This window comes from Pogonomyrmex barbatus, unplaced genomic scaffold (assembly GCF_055798465.1).
Source record: "Pogonomyrmex barbatus isolate J1 unplaced genomic scaffold, ASM5579846v1 scaffold7, whole genome shotgun sequence".
Taxonomy (NCBI): domain Eukaryota; kingdom Metazoa; phylum Arthropoda; class Insecta; order Hymenoptera; family Formicidae; genus Pogonomyrmex; species Pogonomyrmex barbatus.
In genome coordinates, this window is record NW_028297171.1 from 3,988,126 (window position 1) to 4,007,324 (window position 19,199).

The 19,199-nt window shown below is 42.6% G+C and overlaps 2 protein-coding genes and 1 long non-coding RNA gene across 3 annotated transcripts in view; 1 reads left to right on the forward strand and 2 right to left on the reverse strand.

Moving 5' to 3' along the window:
* Positions 1-19,199, reverse strand: part of LOC148934930 (uncharacterized) — a 93,970-nt gene that overhangs the window by 60,066 nt on the left and 14,705 nt on the right. The gene's annotated exons all lie outside the window — the stretch shown is intronic.
* On the forward strand, positions 416-3,927 carry LOC105428032 (ATP-dependent RNA helicase DDX24). The gene is made up of 10 exons (XM_089083414.1): positions 416-731; positions 794-1,397; positions 1,491-1,681; positions 1,769-1,914; positions 2,003-2,295; positions 2,363-2,585; positions 2,738-2,849; positions 2,922-3,039; positions 3,113-3,293; positions 3,365-3,927. Exons 1-10 carry the CDS (start codon positions 552-554, stop codon positions 3,624-3,626), a joined length of 2,310 nt encoding a protein of 769 aa, XP_088939540.1. The 5' UTR covers positions 416-551; the 3' UTR covers positions 3,627-3,927.
* On the reverse strand, positions 4,128-18,473 carry LOC105428031 (uncharacterized). The gene is made up of 5 exons (XM_011640076.3): positions 16,843-18,473; positions 6,798-6,941; positions 5,485-5,786; positions 5,121-5,377; positions 4,128-4,896 (listed from the first exon to the last, which is right to left on the reverse strand). Exons 1-5 carry the CDS (start codon positions 17,165-17,167, stop codon positions 4,128-4,130), a joined length of 1,797 nt encoding a protein of 598 aa, XP_011638378.2. The 5' UTR covers positions 17,168-18,473.

Sequence of the window (19,199 nt, forward strand, 5' to 3'; positions counted from 1 at the left end):
TAATATTATAGCAGTATAAATATGTATACCTATAAAGCATTTAAATCATAAATAATCATAAATTTAATAAGTTATTATTCACATATTTATATTAAATATCATAAATTTATATCAATAATATTAGTCAATAATATTGATATTCTTTAATTATCCTCCGACGTCCGTCTCCCCCCCTCCTTCCTAGACCCTTTTGATGGTCAATTTGCAGGGTTGACAGTCTTTAATAGCATCTCATCGTTATCATGGTTATAAATAAGAAATTATATAAGCATATTTTTAATCCATGAATTATGGATGCAGCACAGACACGCACTAGAATGCGATTTTATCGGTAATGTCGAAAATAGATGTACGCAGTACATCCAAATTCCAAATTCAAAAATGAAGATACTGGCGATAATGTGCAGAGGGCAGGCTCACAAAAACAGTCAGGACAGTGAGTGAGGTTATTTGCCACGTTGGATTCCTTGGATCACATGTAAATAATTTAAGAAACGGTGATAGTTTTATCAACAATTATAGAGAAAAATTAGATCAAATATTTCATAATCATGACGAGAACTAAACGAGACAATGATGGATGGAAGCCTGTAACATTGGAAGGAACTTTAGTAACCAACGATATAGAAGGATTGGTTGGAATAGAGGAATTAACGGATTATAGCTTAGAGCGGAGCAGCAAAAAAGGAAAACTCGTAACCATACAAGTGAAATCTACTGAAATAAAGAAAGTAGGTAATTTATTTTTTATCATCTTTAAATTTTTATTAAATTTGTAATTTCTGAATTATAGACGGTGTCGCAAAAACGCAAAAATTCGAAAGAACAAGAAAAGACTGATGTAGAGCCTTCTGCGAAAAAATCGAAGATTAAAAAAGATGAAGCAAAAAGCACGAAGAAAAAGGATAAAAAAACAATAAAAGATAAGAAAACGATAAAGGATAAGAAAACAATAAAATCGACTAAAGTTGAAAATTTTAAAATTTATGATCAACAGATTGATTCCAACAACGATAGTGTTACAGATAGTACTAATAGTACAGATAGTACAGATAGTGATACAGATAGTACAGATAGTACAGATAGTGATATAGATAGTACAGATAGTACAGATAGTGATACAGATAGTACTAACAATTTGAACAAGTTTAATATTGAAGCATGGAGCTCCATGGGTGTTCCAATGGCTGTGATGGAAGCTCTTGTTGATCTGGATTTTTATTCGCCTACTATGATACAGACTCGAACATTGCCAGCTGCCATATTAGGTCGAAGAGATATACTAGGTGCTGCTGAAACTGGTAGTGGCAAGACACTGGCATTTGGTATCCCAATTATAAAAGGTATCCTGGATTTAAAGAAGGAAACTAAAGAACAGAATTTTCCAGAAGTAGAAGGTGACTATTTAAAAATTTTTTTATATTGTTTCATATTAAAACTATAACTAATGAATTTTAAATTTAAATATACTATGGATAATAATTTTTTAGAATCTGATTCAGAAAATGAAAACTTATTGGAATCCGAAAATTGCGTGAATGTTGTGAATAATGTCAAACTTGATAGTAGTCATAATACTCCAATCAAGCCTTTGTATGCATTAATTTTGACACCAACTCGTGAATTGGCAATTCAAATAAAGAATCATCTTACTCAGCTAGCGAAATATACAGATATTAAGGTAAAATTATTTTTCTTAAAATAGATAATATATAATAATGTATAATAATATATAATTTTAATTATGTCGTAATATTATTATATGTAGATAGCTGTTGTTCTTGGAGGCATGGCAGCAGTGAAGCAAGAAAGAATATTAAACAAAGGTCCTGAAATAGTCATTGCTACACCTGGGAGACTATGGGAATTAATTCAAGAAGGAAATTCTCATTTAAAACAAATAGATTCTATCAGGTAATTTAAAAATCTAACAAAAAGTAATTCTATTATGTATTTCAAAGTATTTGTTATAAAAAATTATATAATGCATTATATAATTTAGATACTTAGCTATTGACGAGACAGATAGAATGATGGAAAAGGGTCACTTTCAAGAATTGCACGATCTATTGAAGAAGATAAATACAGATCCAGCAAAGCTAGAGAAACGGCAGACTTTCGTCTTTTCGGCTACTTTGACTATGGTACATGATCTCCCGGATTATCTTGAAAGAAAGAAAAAGCGATATGCTAGAAGTAGGATATCCAAACTCACTTCTGACCAGAAATTACATCAAATTATACGTTTATTAAGAATAAAGAATCCTAAAGTCGTTGATCTTACAAAAGAGTCAGGTATATATGCATTTAATAGAAATAAATTCTGTGTATTGCTATTATTTAATTAAATATATATTATCAGGTACTGCTAGTAACTTAACAGAATGTCGAATAACATGTACGATTGAACATAAAGATTATTATCTTTATTATTTTTTGAAAAGACATAATGGAAGAACATTAGTATTTTGTAACAGCATCGGCTGTGTAAAAAGATTGGCTACTCTTTTCAGTATACTTGAGTGTAAGCCTTTACCTTTGCATGCTAATATGCAACAACGACAACGCTTAAAAAATCTTGAAAGGTGAAAAATATAATTATTTTATTTTGCATAACGTTTTAATGTCTCTGGATTTACTTCCGTAGTGCGTCTTAAATTAATGAAAAATGAGTACTCCCAAGAAATCACTTTAAGCATTAAATATTTCTCAACGTTTATGTTAATAAAAATTATAGATTTCAAGCTGATGAGAATGGATTGTTGATAGCCACGGATGTAGCTGCGCGAGGCTTAGATATACCTAATATAGAACATGTCATACATTATCAGGTTCCCAGGACATCTGAGGTAAATATCTAAGACATTAATGCATGCAATTAATATATTCATTACGAAATTAATTTGGTAATTATTTTCTAGAATTATGTACATAGGAGTGGTAGAACGGCGAGAGCTCAAAAGGAAGGAATCACGGTTCTAATGATGGAACCTTCTGAAAAACAGAATTATATCAAATTATGCAAAACTCTTGGACGCAGTACGTTAACATTAAGAGATACTGACTTTTCCTGGTTGATCATGAGAAATATAACATAAATCTATCTTTGTAGCGCAAGATTTGCCCGTATTTCCGGTAGTAGACAGGCTATTAACTGCTATAAAAGAGAGAGTGGATGTCGCTCGCGACATTGATAAACTGGAATTGAATTATCGTCGACAAAATACTCAAAAAAAATGGCTACGAAAAGCAATGGAGGATATGGATATGGTTTTAGACAAGGAAGATGATGAGTAAATAAAATGAATCAATTTATTTTCTTATTTTTGCAGCATAAATTTTATATCCTTTTTTTTTATTTTAGTGAATCATCGACGGAATCGGAAGAAGCAGCAGTATTGAAGCGTCAATTAAAGGCAAAGAGAAATGAACTACGATCTTTATTATCAAATCCAATATTCCCTAAAGGATTTTCGGGAAAATATCTTGATGATAATTTGAATGTAGATCTAGCTCAGAATGCGCAGAAGGCCATTGAAGTAATGAAACAAGTAATAGAAGATAATACTGATAAAAGCGAAAGTAGCAATATCGCATGTAAAAAAAGACAACGTCCACAAAAGTAAAAAAAATTTTTTAAATTAAAAAGGACATAAAATATATATTTGTTACTGAACTTCTATATTTGTTTATGAACAAAATTAATGTTTTCTTTTTTTACATCATTCTATTTACTTTCATGAACAATAATCACGGATAAACAAAAATTAGATAAATTTTATTTTAATGCAAGTTACACTTACATTTGTAAATTGAGCGATTTGTCTTTCTAAAAAATTTCTAAAACTTGTTTTTATCCCAATTGTTATTACATTAACGTATGGCAAAAATATGTAAGTACAGAAAATTTCTGTATTTTTCTACGAAGATGCTTATACAAGATTTTTCTTAATTCATCCTCTTACATAATATAATACATCTCGAAACAGCGAATAGAGAGCGGATAGAACACAGCCGGTTTACCTATACTTTAGGAATGTCCATATACCGCTGCCTCGAATTACAACTAAATTTTTTTCGCTTACGCGCATGAGCATTATAAACGTATTTTGTACGTTATCCCGATTTTAAAATACAGTATTATAGATCACTTCGTCCTCTGTACTAATAATCGAATCAATCTGCTCACTCGTTACCAGCGAGTTCATATATCTTTCACTACTGATCATGCTGTGTGCTCCCAAGGAAGAGTCATTGCCCTGCACGACGATCCTGATTCGCGCCATCACGTGGCTTCCCGGACATTTCTGCGCCTGGTTTGCCGTCGTAGTATCGCAGATCTCGGCATAAATCTCCTCAGTTTTATTGTTGCTGGTCCTGACCAGCTTCGGAGGCGACGGTAGCGGCGTCAGGCTGTCTCTTACGCGAGAATAGTTGGGTTGCAGCTCGACGCATGGTATCTCCAATATACTGGTTGACACGGATCTTTGTACCGGCTGCTTGGCGTTTTGATTCTGGCGAGTCTGATTAGAGGTAGTTTCTGGTTCCAGACTGGAATAACGCTCCTGAGATCTCATGGCTATCTCCGGCCTTACCGCGAACGTGAAGGAGGCCGATTTCTTCGCGGGGTTGCGATTCCTGTTGCCCTGAGTGAATTTTGAAATCCTCTCCAAAATGCCGTTCCCGGTGCTTTGCTTCGTCTGTTGATTTCGTTCCTTAGTAGCGGTACTCCGCTTCAAATGTTCCAGCCCGTCCTTCAGGCTCTGCAGAATCGGCTTGGTTTCCGGTTTCGGCTTGATCTTCTTCAGATGCATCTCCTTTAGGCTCTCCACGGTCGGCGTGTGTATCTTCATAGGCGCTACTCGTGGTTCCGTGGCACGATCCCCGACCGTTCGGCTGAAGTAGAAAAACCAGTTCAACCATATAGAGTATAAATTCTGATATAATAAGCTGTCGGCTGATGCTTTTCACGATACGTCAAACATTAAATGAAAATGTTCAAGAAGTTTATACGCGGGGGGAAGATGATCTCAGGCAATTTTATCGGAAGTTGATGATAAAAAACAAAAAGATTTTATTAAGAGATTTACTTCTGCTTTCAATCCGATTAATGGCTTTACCTGCAGGCTGACAATAATCGTTGCATTTTCGGGGAGGCCAGCAATCTTGCTTCCGAAGGATAGCCCAATCGTGCCCTTCGCACTCTCGGCGCTCCGTTACCGGATACAACCAATTCGAGCATTTCCGGATTATAGACTGGTCTTTCGGGCACGACGCAGCCCAGCACGATTGGACCCCGCGTTGATGTCTCCAGCTGCATTAGACCGCCATATTCCTTCGGCAATGGCACCGGCAGCGGTCCCGCGATCAGTCGTACCTAATAAGAAAAATTCGCTCAATGAAAATGAAAATTGTATATAATTGATGAATTAAATGATATTTCTTTAGCATTAATCAAAGCTTAAATTCATAAATGAGGCTCACTCTGAGAGGCAACTGTCTCTTGGCGAGATGGTGAACCTTGTACAGCACCGCGTCGCTTCCAGTATCGATGCTTCCGCTCTGACAGATCGCGTAGAATTCGCCCCGGGTCGACAGCGAGGCGAATACCTCTCGTCCGTGAAGATCGATGCATTGCGCGTACTGATCCTTCTCCGGACACCCGCCGGAAATGCCGAAGGAGATCGAACTGCACCGCCTCGTGTCTTGGAAGACCGCTATGAGCCGCAGTATCTCGCCGGCTCGGATCGTCGTCTTCGTGTAATGGGCCCGTAGATTTCCGTTCTCTGAAAGACACGAGCGCAAAACCTGACGCAAATCGCAGCCGTGCTCCTATTTATACATACATTTAAGGAACAAAGGGCGTCGAGATCGTGCAACTCCGACGGTTCGTTTTTTCCTGCTCGAGTTGCACGCGTTTGTCCCGTTAACAACGCGTCGAATCTCGTAGGAAGGCATTATCGATCCTAACAGTCATGTCCTAAAGGCATCCTTAAAGGTACCAAACGGTGTTAAAAGACAGCAGAAGTCCTTCCACTCGTGTCCGGATGGTCTTTAACCGCGATGTGTATCTAACATTAGGGTCATAGACTGATCACCAACCGCTGCCCGTTACTCGTTTTTTGCCGATATTCCCGTTTTAACGAAGTCTCAGTTTTATCGCGTGACAGTTTACGTCCTATTAGTGCGTGTTATCGGTCTGTTATTAGCTAATTTATGTCATCTCTCGACGTCTGGTCGCCGTCTGGTAGAAAAAATGTTCGGAACTTCCTCTTTCATTTCTTTTTTCCTTTTAATTGCTTTAATGAGATTGCAAAAAGCAACAGAAACATTTTCACACGCGTAGATATGCAAATGTGGGTTTAAGGGGCCCGCATAAATTTGATTAAAACTTAAATATTTTAATAGATCGTTCTACTCGGCGCTTAACGACTGTCTGTTTTGAATTTTTATTTTCATTCGTTCGAAATTTGCATAGCTTTCTACTTCCTCGTTGTTTAGATCATCGATGCGTTGAAATTACGAGGAACGGCAATTCGCAATTAAAGGGATAATTCCTTCTGCTTTTGTATTTTTGTTTTGCCGCAAAGCAAATGGGATGACATGGAAAGAAGGAAGAAAGAGAGAGAGAGAAAGAGAGAGAGAGAGAGAGAGAGAGAGACGACAGAGAGAAAGACAGTACTTTCTGTTGCACTCATATTCCTATGCATCTGGGTCAAGAACATCGCGCCACTTGACATTTCGCGAGCGATCGCCATCGTGATTGCACTTTCCAGCTTCCCTTGCCCATTACTTACCCATTTTCGAATGGGTCAGCGTGTAGGCTCTCAGAGGCGTCGCCAACAGAAAGGCAGGCACCCCCGTCTTCACCAAAGAATCCACTCTTCGATAGACGCGCGCACTGCCCGTCGTGTTATTGCCAGATATCACAGAAAACCATCCTGAAAAGAGTTGAGAAACGTTAAATGTCATTACGGTGGATTGTGCAATAAAGGCACATAGCATAGATATCTCTTCGGCTTCAATTTGACATAGTTAATGATGAATAGAATAAATGTTGCGAAGCTTTCCTTCACGGAACTGCTCACCGACAGATCACACCATCACGCAAGTAATAAACGCATTGTCATAACGGACGGTTTTTTATTATTAAAACTTTCTAAAATAAAATCCATCAATTTATTTAACATTTATAAAATTTTATTTTAAGTAAAGTTCAATTTTTATACTTAATAATAACTTCATTTTTTTTTTGTATTTTATATTAACTGATTTCAATTATAAAAATTTCTGCATATTAATGCAAGTTATGTTTGCTTGTAATAGCTATAGCATTGTAGATTTATGTTATATTACAAAATTCGAGTCAGACATAGAGAAAAAAATCTATAGCTCGTTTCTTCTCTGACACGAGATTCAAGGCTGAATTTTTGTTGATCGTAGCGAGAACGATTAAGACCGGTGTCTGTCGAAACAACAGTAAGCGATCGGTGGCTTCAGGGTGGGTTAAAAAACGTATCTATTATATTTGGCAAGGAGAGGCACCGCGCTTGTATGAGGTTCCAGTCAGCTCATAAAAAGACCCCGCCAAATTGCGAACAGGCAATTTCAAGCATACGGTTGCAGCGGAGACACAGTAGCCGAGTAATGGTCGGTCGGCTGATCGAAGGTCAGCGGGTTCTTTTTTTCCCGGCTCTAATTGATTTAAGAATGCCGTCCCAATGCGAGCGCACGTACACGAAACCGAGCCCTTAAGGACCACGCAGCCGCCCGTCCTGGAATGCCGTTCTATAAGTCCTGAATCCATCTCCAATGAAAACGAAAGTTACCTCATTTTTCTTAAATAAGCGATTTTCGAAGAAATTAAAAAACTGTCAAATAAGTGGAACTTAACAAAAATACCGCAGGTATATTAACCATGTATTAAAAATAAACATATAAAAAAATTATTCGATTCAAAACAGGATTTTCGGTAGAATAACATTTTATTTTTATCAGTTTTTGTTTTATTCTCGTTTGTTTTATATATATATATATATATATATATTTTGTTTTCGTATACACGCATTATACGAAGTGAAAAAGTGTTGAATAGATTCCAGAGTCGGACATTCGCGCGGGTCGCATAGAGAAGGCAGAGGGGGCGCGCAAAGGAGGGAGGGCGCGGTTTCCCTTGGGAAGGTTTTTCCGTTTCCAGTTTCCGCGCATTAATTCCATTCGAGGTTAACTGACGGAACGATCTAGGGGCCGACGGGAGTCCCGGTTTTTCTTTCTTCTAGATCAACGACCTGGAAAGCCGAGCGCGCGCAATTAGACGGATGGTATTGGCTTTCCTAGTTGCTTGAGAACGCCTCGAAGGGAATTAATGGAGGGGTTTCCTCGATACGCCGGTCCCTCGGTCGTCCACCGCGGCGGAACAGCTTCTGGAGTCCGGGGGTCGGGAGCATGCACTCCGGAAAAGAAATGTTGCGAAGACGTGCGCGGCCGTAACTACAGTTGCAGTTGCAGTTGCACAAGCGTGCGCGCGCGGACGGCCTTCCTTCACTTTCCATTTCCAACGTGCGCGCATCCGACATAGATAGGAACACGGCCACGCGAGCGAGCGAGCGAGCGGGTGAGCGCATTCAGCTCGTAATTATAGAGATCTCGTCGCATCCGCTGCGAAAAATCTACGGAAAAGGGTTCAGGCATTCAGAAAGCCAAAAGTGGCTTCCTAACGCGTTGCGCGCCCGCGCATTCTCTCATTGTCCTGCGTAATTGCGAGATCGCGCGATTAACGATTCGCGTAATGAAACGCGTATTTTCCCCCAGAGCCAGGCAACCCATTTTCCCGATATTAGTCCGACGACGTTCTTTCCTGAAGAATACGATTGAAACTTAGAACTTTACATGTTGAGTTACGCAACTATGGTGGAAATTACGTAGAATCTTGTCGTTAGAAATTTATGCGTTAAATGATATAATTTAAAGGCGTTTCGTGTACGTTTTTACGTAGAATTTTAGTTAACGGAACTGTATTTAGTACATACGTAACGGGATTACATACGTCTTGAAGATAAATATGTAGCCATAACATTTAATAGAGTTCATTAATTTTTCCCTCTAACTCTGTGCACTTTGTAAAATGTATCTACACGCTTTGTTGAACAAACATAAGATGATAGCCGGGCGATCGCTTCACGCGTGAATCAACGAGCTAAATGTTCCTGAAAATCTGTTTCATCCCATCACATTTTTAATATATCATCGCTGTAACTCACGTGTTTATAGTCATAGAGTCCGCTGGTGTTACAACACCATAAATGCTGGCCCGTTACCGAACGGAACACGTTGTAAACCTTTTCACGACACGTGTCAGAATTTAATGCTCCGCTGTCACTTGAGATAAACTCATAGCATAGAGATGCTGGTTTTTCCTAAAAATCGGTACTAATCCAACATCTTTTATATTTGACTTTTACGTTCTTCATTTTCCAAATCACTAAAGATATTGATTTATTTAAATCAATTAAAGATTTAAATTTTCCTGAAAAACTTATTTATATTAAAGTTGGAAATAAAATTTTTTTGTCAAAAAATATGCAAAATTATTAAGACAAGTTATTTCTGCAACAAAAGTGCAACAAAAAAGCTACATTCGTGCTTTGTACCATGCCGCCTGATGACAATCAAAGAGTTAAAAGATTGCAGCAACCGGAACAAGGAACCGGACGTTGACTCACACTTCAGGTGCGCTTGTAAGAACTACGTTATGCATTACAACATGTTTCAAGAATTCATCTCAATTCCGGCTGCATGAAAGGAAAGTCGCTGTTCAATAGAACGAATAGTAAGCACCATCGTGCACGTGGCTCGATGGTCTATGACGCACGCGTAGCGTTTTTGCGTAAACGCACCTGGAAATCGGACTCTGATGACATGTGATTAATCTCTTTTACATTCCATGAAAGATTACACTCATTTCATTTTTAAATTATTCACAGAACAAAATTATGATATTATACAATCACCTGGTAAAATATGCATTGTCTTAAGAGATTGCTAAATTCATCTATATTACCAACAAAATATGATATTTTTTGTGTCGACTTTTTTTATGTATTAATTTTATAAATCTGAAAATCCTTTTCCATAATTAAAGTTTATGTGTCTACCATTAATATGTGTCTACCAGAGAATTCGTAATTCAAAAACAAGAAAAAAATTTTTTAATTTATCTTTTTAATCTTTTTAACTTTACATTTGTTACTTTAATAATGATGTCCAGAGCTGTCCAATCGCATCAATATTTGCTTTATATAAAAATTTTGCAACTTGCAAAACTGATATTGCTAAATTAGAAGATTATACATGAAGACATTAAGTTCTTAGAATTAGGCTTACGATGTGATACAAAAATGTGATGTGATACAAAAAAATCGACACGAAAATTGGTTCATATGCAGATAGGTACGTATGAATGTATGTATTGTATTACATAAATATATCTATGTATGTTTAGATATGCACAGATGTGCATATATGTGAACGTAGGAATTTGCTCGTCTCTTCAACATCATCACTTTAAGTGAGAGAAAAAGAGAGAGAGTCTTTGTTCGTTCCCAGACGGTGAAGTCCGAGTAATTATGGAAGTGCGATTGAATAGCAAATTGCACGCGAGATTAGATGAGAGACGGATATCGATGGAATCGGGAGTACTCCGATACGAGAGATCGCCGATGATCGGCGTGACGTTCCGGGTAAACATTGTGATATCCAGATGCGCGATATATGTGTTTAGCCGGAGCATTAAGTAAGGGAGACCGCAGCCTACATCTCGCGGCTGGAATCTTTATTGTGCATAATTCACGTTACGCCGCGAGAGAACAATCATTCGGGATATAATATTACTCGAACGTGAATCGAACCGTGACAATAGTCCACGGTCTCCCCGGACTGTGCTATCGATGATATCCGCTGCAATGTAGCAAAGTGCCCGCTATACTCCTATCAATGGCGATATATCTTTATAGGATATTTGCTAAAAGCCAATCTTCTAATGGGTTAATATATTTACAGTTTTTACAGTTTCCTCGAAAATCAAATTACAAAATTACAGCTTGTATAACACGTCCGCGTTATCAAGCCGATATCAAGCGTTTCCACATATTGATAAAAATGAAAGAAGAGAAGAAATAAAAAAATAAAAAGAAAAGCGAAGGATCATTTTGTCGTCGATCGTAGCCGCGGAGAGTAGTATTGGCAAGAATAGTAGCATCGGTATTAACGATACCAATCGGTTAGTAATAGACCGGAGAACACGACGATGGGCGCGCGAGGGGGCAGGGGTCGAGCGCTATTTATTGGCTGGTCGCTTTTATAGATTCTATCGTTTTGTAGAAATTAGACGGCCGGCTCACGGACGGCCGCGCGGTCGGATAGATTGAATCCTTCCTCGCTTCTGTCTCTCCCTTTGTCATGGGATCGGTTCCGCACAGCCGATGCCGGCCGACGCGCGATACCCCAGAGAGTTATACCCTGGCACGTAATGACCGTTATTTAAAACCGAGGGAGGCCGGTCATCGCCGAGGGCGCGTCTGGCCCGCGCAACATTCTTGTCTCGTCGTAAGACCTCGTCCGAGAGGTCCGCGCGTTCAAATAACGATATATATACATATCTATATGTATATGTATGTATACACATCTCTCGCATATATATATATATATATAGAGAGAGAGAGAAAGAGAGGGAGAGAAAGAGAGAGGAGCCGAGACATCTGCGCCGGGTCGGGCAGTTGGCAGTAAAACCATACGGCCGCGTCGGATAAGCCAATCTATACGATCCCTCGGCTCGCAATCACGATCGCGATACTGCACGCAATTCATTCTCCGCTTCTTCGTCTGAGAAAGGAAGAGAGAAGACGTCCTCTTCTCTCGCGCGAATGCGCGAAATCACCGATCCACCGATCCACGACACGCACGAAAACGATCGTCGATAATTCCTACGTGGGGGATGATTGCACATACAACATTTTTACGAATTCTTTTTTCTTTCTTTTACATTTCTCTCGAAGTGTAAAATATTTTCATCAATCTCACCTGCGAAATGGGGAATATAGATTTCATAAATATTTACGACAAGGAGATATTACGTCCATTCGAAAGGGTTTGACAGATCTTTTTGTTTTTTTTTTTTTTTTTTTTTTTTTTTTCAACATGCGAGAGCGGGACGATGTCCCGCTAAACTGGTCGTTTCGCACATCGTGCTATCGGTCACTCGCGTTTAACTTTTTACGACGCTCCGCCTTTCCGCCTCGGCAACGCGAGGTCGTTTTATCCTCCCTTTTTTCCGCGGCCAGCAACGGATCGCAACAACGGTGCGTCGCGAACGTTCTCTGGATTCGCCGCGGGCGAACGGCCCGACTGTCGAAAGATGGTTCCCTCGCACCGTGCCAAATGAACGGGTGCACGATTATCTCGTAAACTGGTTCATAAAACTTGAGGGGCTACCGGCACTATCATCCCTCGTCGAACGTGTGTTAACGGTGCAGCGGGTAAAGGGGAAAAAAAAAGAACACGAAGAAAAAGGAAGAAAAAAAGGGGGGAGGGAGAAGAAAGGAACAGAGGTGAAACGAGAGGATCTCGCCTCTCACGCAAGAGGGAGGAAGGACGTCGACCTCGATGCCGCCGAGGAGAGGCGCTGCGCGCCTCTCCCGAGGTTTACACGCCTAATAAATTACTGTAAACTGGAGCCCGGTCGGCGCGCGGAGAGAGTCATCGGCCCTCTCTCTCGTCTAGAGATTTGCGCGAATAGCAGTTAAGTCGCGACCGGTGATTTGTGCGATATCCTCCATCGTCCTTATCAGACCTTGGAATCGGACGCGCGCCTCTGAATCTTCCCCTAGTAATTTTATCCCGGTCGAGGGTTCAAGTTGCGCACCACCGAGACGAGAATTCCGTCCCGCCGAACGGACGATTCGCGTCGGAGCGAGCTTCTAATGACACCCTCTTCTTTATTGCGCGAAATCAGAGCCGAGGAGCTATCGCGATACATAATTCGTCGCGGTAAGTCGCAATTTTTGGTATGGATTTCTTGATTTGTATCAACTTGTTAGATCCCATCTTGAGATAAATCCGGTTGTAATCGCGAATGACGTCTGATGATAGAATTTTTAAGATTCTGCTGTGTACTTTGATTTGAAACACATTACACGCGGTATCGCAACGCGATTTCTTCTTCACTCTCGGATGTCTTCTTTTCCTCTTGCGTAGAAATCGCGTAACTCCTCAAAGCGTTAACATATGGGAAAGATACTCAACACGCCTTTTACTCAGCGAGGTAAGCTGATTACGGTGATGTACAGTGGGCATACGTCTCTAATACAACTGTATGATTCTCTAACGAAAGATAGACTTCAGATCCTTTTTGCCGAGTCCCTCCGTCGTGGAAAATTACAAGTGATGCGATGGAGACGTACGTGGAATCGCGATGTATATATATATATATTTAATCTACGTGATACTAATCATCCCGACATGCTGAATTCCCATTACCAAAATAAAAGTATCTGATTGCCGCGATCAGCGGGATTCAATTTTGCCAAGTAAATGACAATTTTCAACAAGTGTGACGAAAACTAGATCACTTATTAAATTCACTATATTATATGATATAATAAAATGTTATAGCGATATGTAAAAATCTAAGAATAATATTAGGTATGATAAAATTCTATCGCGATCTCATTAACTCTACGAATAGTTTTTAGCGTCCAATTCGCGCTAGAGGCTGGAAGCTATCAAACGGGCGATGGATTATGTCACACCACGTCGACAAAATCACAATGTGTGTTGCATACGACAATCCGGATCTTACGCTGCTTACGCTTAACGGCAGCCGCGTGATGATCGCGCATTTCACGCACGTGCGCCTCGCCAGACAAATGGGATTAAGCCAGATGACGAAAGTGTTCCGGCTCGGAATCGTGCCGAGCCAGCCGGTTGAAATTCCACGATGACGCCGGGGGAAAAGTGACCGAGGGATAAGCGTAAGCAGAAAAGGAGGAAACACCTTTGTTCTGTAAAGTAACGAGATTTATCACGGTGCGCGCCGGTCGGAATTCAGATGACGTAAAACAGCGCTTCGAATACTCTGAGAGTCTCTCTGGTTTCCCAGCAAGCTCGTTGGGAAGAGACTCTCGTTTCTGGTCCGATGGTCCATAAAATGACAAGCAAACGAAGCCGCCGACCATAAGGAAAAGCAATCCGCAGTTTTCGCCGGGAAGAGCGGACGGAAAGAAGAAGCGGGAGGGACAGTTTCGAGCCGCGGAGGAAAGCCGCGCGCCGTCGTATCCGCCAACGAGGGAAAACATACGGACGATAACGCCGCGTGACTTCTCATTCGCTTCGCGCATACAATCCGCTATTTGATCTGCATGCCCGCCTAGCCCTTTTTACACCGAACGGCCAATAGTAAACGTCCAGCCACGCTTCTTTATCACCGCGAGGAACGGCCGCCGGCGCGGCGTTCTCGCCGCGCGCGTGGTCCGAGCGTTTAAAACGCGGAACTAAATTCATCGCGAGAGACGTCTGACCGCGTTGAGCCGCGTTCTTTTTCTTAACCGCCCCTCCGCGTGCGGTTTTACGCCGCGTGAGTTACGTCGCGGCGTTACGTGGCGAATTCGTGGGCGTGGAGTAACGTTTTCCCGGCTCAATTTACTGTTAGTACCGCGCGTATGCATATATGTAGCCAATCTCGCGTCCGTTTCAAGTGCGAATTTATGATGCGGCCGACGAGAAGTTTGTATCCGTTTATGAGCACTCGATTTGGAATGGAGCGTGTCTTCGCCCTCCTGGTGAAATACTAAACGGCCCGTCCGATAGTCTCAGTCTCCAAAAGGTACGATTATTTGAAAATTTTCCCAGGAAAGAGATTTCAAATATCTTTTTTTAATTGTCATCTGTCTTTTAACTGGATCTCTTAAGTTGTAACTGGGTGTTATCCTGACGCGAAGAAGTTCAAGTTCAAAACGCTGTCGGCAGAGCGCAAAGAGAAGAGTCGAATCGAGTCGAAGCCGAATGAAGAGGCGAAAGGAAAATAAAGTGGCAAATTACCGAAGTCATCACAAGTCGGCTTCAAAGTCGGCGAAGGATCAAAGCGAAAGCTAGAAAACGTTTGCCAACACCTTGAACTCTCCCGCACCGTGAATCATCGACGCGGAATAATTTATTCGCGCGCGAGAATTACCGACGACATTACTCCAGAGTGAATCAGTCGAATCGAATATTGGCAAGGAAAAAATACATGACGAAATTTCGCTAGCTGTGACGTCAATTCGGTGAGCGCATTTCTCGCGTGGGATTTCGTGATTCGTCACGTTTGCAATCGCACGGGTCGCGCGGCGTAATCGCCTTGTGACGTTCATTGACAAGACAGCAAGAAGCGAAACGCGCGCTAAATGTCAATCTCTCTCGACCGGGCTCGCAGCACCGGCCACTTAACATGTCTGACTCATAACCGCCACGCATCGTCTCACCAACGACATTTTCATTAAAATACGAAGTGCGTTTATTAGAGGCCAGTTAGCGGCGAATCGAGCGCGACACTGTCGTGCGTGACGCCAATTTCACGTTTCGCGCCTGAAGAGAATGAAGACAAAGAAGAAAATGTAGAAGACGAGGCAGGGAGAAAGAGAGAAACAGAGATATGTACGAGAAAGATGAAGGGGATGAAGAGAAATGTCGATGTATTGAATAGCTTCTCGCGGACGCGAAAGAACCAGGCGTCGTTAGCTGATGGTTCTCTCTTCAAGCTGTCGAGCCACCATCAAGCCTAAACATTCCCCGCTTTACCTCCCGTCCATTCGATCTAATAGGTCCGCATTACCGCGCTTTATTGCCTCGTAATTTCCATTTCTGATGCCAGAAAACCAATATAAGTCGCGGAGAATAGTGCGCACGCAGAAGAGAGGCGGCCTCCGCCGTGTAGCGAGTTTCGCGACTTACTTTGCCACAAAGTGGTTTACGACTGAGACGAAAAAGAACGAGTCGGAATATTAATCGTACGACGAAGAGGCTTCTTCTCTTTTTCGAGAGAGAGAGAGAGAGAGAGAGAGAGAGAGAGAGAGAGAGAGAGAAAGCGAGCCTCCCTATCTCTTTCAAGGGAGAGAGAGAGAGAGAGAGAGAGAGAGAGAGAGAGAGAGAGAGAGAGAGAGAGAGAGAAGAAAAGAGAGAGAAGTCGAAGCATTATCATTTTTCTTGCAGGTTCTCTTGCATGTCCACGCGATCGCCAACGCAAACGCGAGCGTGAGCTCGATGGAGTCTATAACCTGTTCCGATGATTCCAGCCGGATGATCTTCACAACCGTTACCGTTCGCTCTGCCGAGCATAATTTACGTTCTACGCGCTGTCGACTATCATACACGGGACATAGGCCATTAAAAGAGAAGCTATGTCAGTACCAATACAAATATAACATTAAAGATCAAGAGATATTTAAAAAAAAAAAAACATTTAAATTGACGATTGAAAAAGATTAAGATTTGTTTGTAATTTTAATTTTTTTTTTAATAAATGGAGGTTTTCATGTTATTTTTCTTTTCAGAAAAGTAGTTTAATCGATCAACAAGTCAAGAATTGTTTTTTCATCCTTTTCTTTAATTTTGCAACGTTAACTGTTTATTGATTCAAAGTGAGAAATGAAACGCGAGAAATGAAAGTTATTGCGGGTACTCCACTTTCCGGAATAATGCTCCGCAAGGAGTAATAACGTCTAGCAGGACTCGGCTGGTTGCAATTTTCTTCGCGCAACCGGGCGCAATAATTGTTTCGCATCAAATGACCGATCTAAGAAAAACTCTCACCTGGATAACCCTCGGGGATGACGATCTCCGGTCCCACCTTGACGTCATGCCGGTACCGGTGCATCAGCAGGCTCGCCGTGACTCTCAGCGATCGTTGTTGCTGCTTGTACAGGAGCACGGGCCTGCCGCCAGTACCCTCGAGTCTGACGACCCTCGGTAAGGAGAATCGATCCAGAAACTCCCGCAGCGGCATGTATCCGCCGCCGGAACCGGAACCACCCTCGGCGGTGGCCTCCCTCGAACTCGGCAGGGATTTGGGCAGCGAAGGCACCTCCTCGCTCGACATCGTCGAGAATTCGCCGTTCGACGACATGATCTCACACATTTCAGAACAGCGTGCGAACGATTTCGGAAAACATCGAGATGAACAACACGCAGTTGTCGAACAAGCCGGCGCGACGTGGCTGATCACGAGCGAGATCACGGTCGGTCCCTTTCAGGATGACGCCTGGGAGCTTGAGAGCTTAGCGTCACTTAATCCCCCGTGGTGGCGGAGCGAGCACGACGCGCGTTTGCTTTCGAAGGCATCTTTGCTCCCCCCTCGGCACTCGCTCATTACCGCTTAATAACGGGCTCGGACGCGCTGGCACTTTCTTCTTCAATTATGTCACTCCGCTGCGACCGCCTTGCGGCCGTCACTTTCCGTTTCGCGGCGCGATGATAGTGACATTAACCCTCTCACCGCCGAGTTATTTTCGATACTCTGTGAGCGCGTCGGGAATTCCTCTCGCGTAAAATTGCTACGCTGCGAGAAAGGGAGGGAGACGAAATTATACACACGAAGGATTAAGTAACCGTCGCCTTCTCGAACGAAAATCGATTCTCCTTATCGAATGGCGTAAAATTGATTTGCGATGAAAATTGCCCCACGGGAAGGGGGCTCGTTGATCTCGGTCTCGCGGTTATAAACAATACAAGTAAAACTCCGTTCACTAGCCACTAAACTGTTGCCCGGAGCAACAGCGCGTAGTGAGAGATCGAGGATCACGAAACACCGTCGACGATACACCGTGTCGAACGATCGTTCCTGCGAGTCGGCGGCACTGTCAAGGCGATCGGCGTCGATCCGCTCGCGGGTTTGCCACTTTCCGCGTTACACTTTTCACACATGCGGTGGATCATCTCCTCCCGCGGTTGATCGAGGGCGGTAGCGCAAACGCGTTACGGCAAAACTATCACGATCTATCGATAGTATCCTCGACGGTAAACACCGCTGCGGAGAACGAGCGCGGCCAGGCAACGCATCTCCCTCGTAACAGCCTTAGACTATTATGATCTACCGGCGGTGTAACCGGCGATGATCACTTGCGAGCGAGGAGACTGGAGGAAGGTCTACGCACACGTAAGGCCGACGTATCTTCTTACGGATGGAAGCTATCAGGATCTATCGACGCTATCCGCGATGGCGAAAGCGAGAGACGTACGATGAAGACCGTCTCTCCACGCGTGGCCGAGGTACTTTTCCGGACGTCCTGTTCTCGATGATGAACGATGAACGGGCTCCTTCTTCCGGGCTGTTTCGTTTTCGAGCGTTGCCAAGGCGTCCGAGGATGGATGGATCCGATGGACGTGCGATCGAACGATGGATCCCGCTCGGTTAGCCGAGCCGCTGCTTCTCTCTGTCTCTCTCTCTCTCTCTCTCTCTCTCTCTCTCTCTCTCTCTCTCTCTCTCTCTCCTCCTCTCTATCTCCTTACGCGAAGGCAGTTATCTCCCGCGGGGTTCGATCCCCGTGGCGTTTATGATTTACCGGTGCAGTCGGCTTTCTTTCGCCGTTTCTTACGCGAGCCTCGCGAGATATATCTCGTAGCGCGAGCGCTTTTATTGCTTTATGCCGAGCCGTGCGGGCCGCGGGGTGCCTTCAGACGCCTCGATAACTGGGTCTGAGCTGCATCCTGGTAGCCTCTGAACAAGACCTACCGTATCCCGCGAGGAAAGGCAAAGGCCAGAGAAGGAGGTAGAGAAGTCCCGCAGGGATATCCTTCAGACACCTTGTCGGCCGAGGTCGCGTTGCATCGCGGTGGTCTGGAAACAGACGGACAGGCGATATGGTCAGAGTGTTCTCTATCGTGCGCCACACCGCGGAGTCTAGTCGCGGAAACGCGTCGCAAACTCTATCGGAGTCGGCGTACTTATTTCGATGATTATCATTATAGTTATTTAATTGCACGACTCCTCGCTAATCGTGATTGAAGCGGCAGCGGCGATCATGGTCGCCGCGATGACACGCAATAAAGACAATCGCACGTTTGTTTCGCAATTTATCCGGGCAGACAGATGGATTCGAATTCAAATAACAATAATTATAAATAAACTAGATTGAATTGCGAAAAAAGAATATAAGACGTGAGACGTGTTT

Excerpts from the sequence above, each read along its gene's own strand:
- LOC105428031 (XM_011640076.3), bottom strand. The coding sequence starts at position 17,167 with ATGTGTGAGATCATGTCGTCGAACGGCGAATTCTCGACGATGTCGAGC. Across the intron at positions 6,942-16,842 it reads CATCCCCGAGGGTTATCCAG|GATGGTTTTCTGTGATATCT; the intron begins GTGAGAGTTTTT and ends AACTCTTTTCAG. Across the intron at positions 5,378-5,484 it reads AGAGACAGTTGCCTCTCAGA|GTACGACTGATCGCGGGACC; the intron begins GTGAGCCTCATT and ends TTTTCTTATTAG.
- LOC105428032 (XM_089083414.1), top strand. The coding sequence starts at position 552 with ATGACGAGAACTAAACGAGACAATGATGGATGGAAGCCTGTAACATTG. Across the intron at positions 2,850-2,921 it reads AGGTTCCCAGGACATCTGAG|AATTATGTACATAGGAGTGG; the intron begins GTAAATATCTAA and ends ATTATTTTCTAG. Across the intron at positions 3,040-3,112 it reads ATGCAAAACTCTTGGACGCA|CGCAAGATTTGCCCGTATTT; the intron begins GTACGTTAACAT and ends CTATCTTTGTAG.